General features: G+C 50.6%; 1 protein-coding gene across 3 annotated transcripts; it reads left to right on the top strand.

Annotated features, from left to right (window-relative positions):
• Window positions 1-359: 359 nt before the first annotated feature.
• On the top strand, window positions 360-4734 carry LOC127694298 (C-type lectin domain family 10 member A). Of its 3 annotated transcripts, none has more exons than XM_052195829.1 (10): window positions 360-505; window positions 1771-1929; window positions 2524-2637; window positions 3050-3145; window positions 3227-3298; window positions 3378-3449; window positions 3645-3731; window positions 3830-3981; window positions 4059-4165; window positions 4293-4734. In XM_052195829.1, the coding sequence occupies exons 2-10, from the start codon at window positions 1863-1865 to the stop codon at window positions 4447-4449; spliced, it is 924 nt and encodes a 307-aa protein (XP_052051789.1). In that variant the 5' UTR covers window positions 360-505; window positions 1771-1862; the 3' UTR covers window positions 4450-4734. The 3 variants fall into 3 exon arrangements, with proteins under 3 accessions (XP_052051789.1, XP_052051790.1, XP_052051791.1); XM_052195830.1 differs by having other exon boundaries at window positions 1744-1929; XM_052195831.1 differs by having other exon boundaries at window positions 361-505; window positions 2527-2637.
• The last annotated feature ends 1553 nt before the right edge of the window (window positions 4735-6287 follow it).

Raw genomic sequence — 6287 nt, 5'->3', positions numbered from 1 at the left:
AAATAGAGCGAAGGAGGCCTCGCTAGCTAATGGTTAGTAGTAGTCAGATGCTGTGGACTCGTGATGGGGATGTGATTGAGGGTTAATGGTGAGATATGGATGGTTCTTGGAAATACATAGGCAGGAAACCAATGAAGATGGATTGCGTAAGACAAAACAATAAACTGTTCTTTCTGGTCAAACCCCTCACCCCAACACTAAAAATGAGGAAGTCATGAGAGCTCCCAGAAAGAGGAATGGCAGAGGGAGGGCACACCCTCAAGGACAAAGTTAGTCCCAAACCAGCTCCACCCCCACAACCTCTTCACGTGAACCAATTACCATCCACTCGGTATTATTTACTGTTAAGAGTTGAAATAGGATGTCCCAAAATACAGACCACTGGTCATGTGTACCTAGTGGCGCCTGCTTGGTCCCTCCCACGCCAACCCTCTGGGATATAGTTCTTCACCCTGAGTTCCTGCCTCTGGTCATTGCTGTACAGGGAAGCCGGAACTTCACACAGGTAACTGGGCTGGGGTTGCCAGGGAGACCAGTGGGGCAGGGCATGTGTAAGTAGCTTCATGGAGAGGAGGACTTTGGGCTTTGATGACCTTAAGTAGAAAGAGATACAAGAGTAAAGTGTGGGATTTAATTTCCCTGGGCTGAATTCTAGATTGGATTATGGATGCCTCGATCCCAAGGGAGACAAAGTCCCAGGTGCAACCCCAGCTGGGGCTTCCTTGCAACCAATCATCCACCCAGCCCAGCTCCCACGCTAATCTCAGTTTCAGCCCCAAATCCAGTTTGGGTGTTCGAATGAGTCCTGATCGAAAATGAGATTGAACCCTACTCTGCTTCCAGATTCACTGCAAGCTCGGGCCCAGTGCCTCCCCTGGCTCCCCACCCCTCCCCGAGTGTAGATGCTAGGAAAGGGCACTGTCTCCAGACCTGGCCCATGGCAGACCCAGCAATAGCAATAAGTTCATCTTTTGCTGTTACCTCCAAATTATAAACTCAACTAAACTGTACTACGCCCAACCCTGGCCCCATTTCTAATTCAACTGCATTTTCAATTTGCTTTCATTTTTTCTTTTCCTCTTTCTTCCTTCCCTCCCTCCCTCCCTCTTTCCCTTCCTTCCTTCCTTCCTTCCTTTCTTCCTTCCTTCCTTCCTCCCCCGGAACTGAGGACTGAACCCAGGTTCTTGTCCTTGCTGGGCAAGTGCTCTACCACTGAGCTAAATCTACACCTCTTCCATTTTTCAATTTTATTGTTTGTTTGTTTATTTATTTATTTATTTATTTAAGGTGTGTGAGAGTTTTGCCTGTGTGGACATGTGTGCTTGTGTGTGCTTGTTGTCCACAGAGGTAAGAAGAGGGTATTGGGGCTGGAGAAATGGCTCAGTGGTTAAGAGCACCAACTGCTCTTCCAGAGGTCCTGAGTTCAATTCCCAGCAACCACATGGTGGCTCCCAACCATCTGTAATGGGGTCTGATGCCCTCTTCTGGTGTGTCTGAAGAGAGCAATGGTGTACTCATATACATAAAATAAATAAATAAATCTTTTAAAAAAATAAGAAGAGGGTATTGGATCTCCTGGAAATAGAGTTATGGATGGTTGTGAGCCACCAGGTAGACACTGGAAACCGAACCTGGGTCCTCTGCAAGAGCAACAAATGCCCTTGAGCACTGAGCCACCTCCCCCGCCCTCCCCAGGCCTTCTCCTTGCCCTCACATGACATATCTGACCTCACTTTATACCAGCTTAATCTCCGCTCACACTACTTCCAGCCTTCCCCGCGGCCCGAGCTCTGTATCGGCCTGGATCCTGGTGTCTCGAGTTCAGTTCAGACAGCCCTGGGAGGCCTCAAGTTTGTCCAAGCATGCCAATGATATACGAAAACTTCCAGAACTTAAGGAGTGAAGAGAAAAACCAAGAGCCTGGTGAAGGTGAGAGCAGAGCAGACCCTCCCCTTCCGGCCTCTTCACTCGTCCACAGTCTGTGTGCATGTCCACCCTGGGCAGAGCTGTGTGCTTGACTCTAGTGGAGGCTGGACTCAGGACCGAGGGCCCTCTGTGAAGAGGATACAAGGTCCTCAGGAAGACAGGGCTAAGGAAGCCCTCAGGAACTTATCTTCCTGTGCTCTGTAAGGGGACGAGAACTGTGCAATGCAAGGAGCTGTGGTTGGAGGGGAGGCCATTTATTTGATCCTGCAGACATGTGTGAACCTCTTAGGGTCCGCAGGCCCCTGTCTGGGTCCTCCCAGTATCTCCCCCACCAGCTCCGATGACAAGACCTTACCATGTGCTTGTTTCTGATTCGGTGTTAAGCCCATCCTCAGATCTGTGAGAGGCCCAACACACTGCAGATTTCCAATGTGTTAGCGGTGTCAAATGCCCGGGTACCTGGAGCTCCATAATTTTCTAGCTATGCCCATACACTCACAGTGCCAAGCCCTTACTGCCCCTCTCCCGCAGCCCTGTTCTTCCCCTTCTGTCTCTTACAGTCTGGATCCTGAGTCATGGCACCCCCTTCTCTCTCAGCAGCTCCTCCCCAGTGCTCGCTGTGGAATATCCTCTCGTGGACCCACCTCCTCCTCTTCTCCCTGGGCCTCAGCCTCCTGCTGCTGGTGGTTGTCTCCGTGATTGGATCCCAAAGTGGGTTGCAGGGAAGAGAGGAATCACAGCGAGTGTGGGCGGGGTGGAGGAGAGGACCAGGGCACTGATTGGTGCAGAGGGCCTGGATGGACAGCAGCGAGGGCCACCCCGAGGACAAGCTGAAGGAGAAGGCGGGACTGGATGGTGACTTGATAATAGATGAGAGCAGTGGTGGGGACTTGGAGGACCCGTGGTCCGACAGCTGCTGGCCGTGTCACCTGTTACTGTGCTTGGGTTCTACAGTCGCACCCCCTCACCCCCTCAGCGTGGGTTTAGGCATGCGCCATGGTGGGTAACAGCAGTGGGTCTCTGTGAGGTAGAGAGCCACTCTGTGTGCAAAGAGCCCTGCCTAGCGCGGGCACAGCGTAGACCTGAGAAATCTTGGTTCTGATCATCCTGTCGTCCTCGCCAGATGCCCAGTTAAGGAGGGACCTAGGCACCCTGAGAGCCACTTTAGACAACACCACCTCCAAGATAAAGGCTGATGTCCAGGCCCTGGACTCCAGGGGTGAGCTGGGCTCTCGGGGTTCTGGGCTGGAGTGGGCTGGGTAGGGAGGACAGTCCTGAGCTCTGGTCCCTTGTTCTGCAGGTGACAGCTTGCAAGAAGGGATCAGTTCTCTGAAAGTGGAGGTGGAGGATCACAGGCAAGAACTGCAGGCAGGTGAGAGACCCTGGTCTCTGGAGTGTGCTGAAGGGTGTGGGTGAAAGCGGGTCCCTGGTGCTGAACTGTCCCCTTCCAGGCCGAGGCTTGAGCCAGAAGGTGACTTCTCTGGAGAGTGCAGTGGAGAAGAGGGAGGAGGCTCTCAAAACAGGTGAGGCTGAGGTTCCCCTGAGCCCTGGCAGGAGGTGTGAGCATGCGCAGTGTGTGGAGCCGTTCCCTGACTGGGCATGCGCAGTGTGTGGAGATGTTCCCTGACTGGGGCTTGTACAGAACATCTGAGCACCAGGAGCTCCCAAGCAGGTGCCACAGCTAGAGTGCTGTTGTCACTCTCATCTGTGTGTCCCAGATCTGTCTGATATAACCGATCGTGTGCAACAGCTGAAGAAGGACTTGAAGGCCCTGGCGTGCCAGCTGGGCAGCCTCAAGAGCAGTGGTGAGAGGGGGCGATGGGCGTGGTTTGCCCTTGTTACTGGGAGGCGAGGACACACTAGGCATCGCCTCTGCTCTCCATCCTTGTTTTGCTCTCCTCAGGCTCGGAAATGGCCTGCTGCCCCCTTCACTGGACGAAGCACGAAGGCAGCTGCTACTGGTTCTCTCAGTCTGAGAAGTCCTGGCCTGAAGCTGACAAATACTGTCAGCTGGAGAATTCTCACCTGGTGGTGGTCAACTCCCAGGAGGAGCAGGTGATGCCCCAGTAGGTTCTTTTGGGGGAGGCTCTCTGGTCTAAGGGAGAGGTTATCATGCCTTTTTCTTTCTTTAGAATTTTCTACAGAATCGCTTAGCCGGTATGGTCAGTTGGATCGGCCTAACGGACCAAAACGGGCCCTGGCGATGGGTGGATGGGAGCGACTTTGAAAAAGGCTTTAAGTGAGTGTGTGGGCCCTGTCTGGGACTCCCTCTTCTTCCAAGGCTCTGGCCCGGGCGTAGGTGGTAGAATCTGGGGATGTGGCTTAGAGTCTGACTTCTAGAAGCCAACATCTGTTTTTATTCACAGGAACTGGGCCCCAGAGCAGCCGGATAACTGGTATGGACACGGCCTGGGAGGGGGTGAGGACTGTGCCCGGTTCACCTCAGCTGGTGCCTGGAATGATGACTCCTGTCAGAGGACCTTCCGCTGGATCTGCGAGATGAAGCTGGCCGTGGATAGCTAGGAGCTCTCTCCGAGTAATTTATTTCTTTAGTGGTTTCAGCTGCTCAAGCCTGCAGTTTGGAATCCTCCTACCTGGTCTCAACATTATTGGTTTTTTGTTTGTTTGTTTTGTGTTTTGTTTTTTTGTTTTTGTCAAAAATTTTAAGGCAAGGAGAAAGGATTGTGTTTGAGCTGGATAGTACTGTGTTTGGAAGAATGAGGTTGTTGAAATCTAATATTTTGTACAGTGTGCAGCTTATTGTAGGTAACTTTTGAATATAGCAAAAAATTAAATACTTTTTATTGATTTTGCCTTGTTTTATTCTTATCAAAATTGGGTAATAAGATGTAAAACTATATAGATAATCTAATATTTATCCTCTTTGAGTAAAAACAAATTCAAAATGTGAGAAGGTAGCCAGGCACCCCCAAAAGATTTATAGAAGACAAATTAATCAAAGTTCTGCCTGAGTTCCCCAGAGCTCCGTGTTCAGTACTGTGCGGGGTCTGTGATCACATTGTTAAGAACAGTGTGGAGCTAGGATCACGGTGTCTCATGCCTGTAATTTCACCCCTTGGAAGGCAGAGGCAGGAGAACCATCACCAGTCTGGGATACACAGTAAATTCCAGGTCAGCTAGGGCTACACAGTGAGACACCGTCTCAAAACTCAAACAAGAGGGACCTTTGTAAATCATCTTGGGAAAAGGAAAAGCTGGGAATCGTCAGTCCCATGTTAAAATCCCTGGAAGGAGATGGCGGAGAACGTACCTTGTAAGAATTGCACTCTGGGTTGGTGTGACCCTCAGCAGGCCAAGGGCCCTGCATGCCAAGCCTGAAGATCTAAGCGTGAACCCTGGCACTGCATGGTGAAAGGAGAGGACCAAGTTGTGCATGTTGTTCTCTGATCTACACACACACACACACACACACACACACATTGTTCTGACTGAAGATCTCAAGAACTTTCTCAACTTCCCCACACTTCTAAAGGGTCTACAGGCACAGTTAAGAATCCTTTGTTGGAAACCCATTTTTCACACTTTTTCATGGTATTTTGCTTTGCAACAGGGTCTCTCTACATAGCTCTGAATGACCTAGAACTCACTGTGTAGACCAAGCTGTCTTTGAATTCATAGATATCTACCTGCCCCTGCCTTAAAGGTGTGTGCCTCCATGCCTGGCTGATCTCACGCATCTTTTTGTTTTTAAATCATGTGTGTGAATCTGAGTTCTGGTGCCTGTAGAGCCCAGAACGGGGTGGGGGTGGGGGATGGGGGAGTGGGGGTGGAGGGGTGGGGGGTGGATCACTAGGAGCCTTGTGTGGGTGGTGGAAACTGAACTCAGGTCTTCTGGAGAAGAATTCACACTCTTAAATGCTGCTACCTGGGGTTGGGGATTTAGCTCAGTGGTAGAGTGCTTGCCTAGCAAGTTCAAAGCCCTGGGTTGGGTCCTCAGCTCTGGGGGGGAAAAAAAGACAAAAAATGCTGTTACCTCTCCAGCTCCTATTGATGCTTTTTAATATCGTGTGATCCCATAGCTGTTCCTGGGGTTATCTAAATAGGCTGTTGTATTATTGTGGGGTAGGCAAGTGCCTGCTTATTATGTCTTTGCATCGTGTATATGCAGTTTACATAGAGGCCAGAAGAGGACGCCAAATCCCCTGGGACGAACTATAGCTGGTAACACCTTGTGTGTGTTTGGCATGGAAACTTGGTCTTCCACAAGATTAGCTAGTGCTCTTAACACTCATCTCTCCAGCCCCCACCCCCTTTTTCATTTGAAGATATTAATGGATTTCCCCGATTTCTTTCTCTGCATGTCTGCCATCGGCATACACACTATTTGGTTTTGTGTGTTG

The sequence above is a fragment of the Apodemus sylvaticus genome, chromosome 10 (genome assembly GCF_947179515.1).
Source record: "Apodemus sylvaticus chromosome 10, mApoSyl1.1, whole genome shotgun sequence".
In the NCBI taxonomy this organism is placed as follows: Eukaryota; Metazoa; Chordata; class Mammalia; order Rodentia; family Muridae; genus Apodemus; species Apodemus sylvaticus.
Note: the sequence above shows the minus strand (reverse complement) of the source record. Positions and strands in the feature narration are given on the sequence as shown.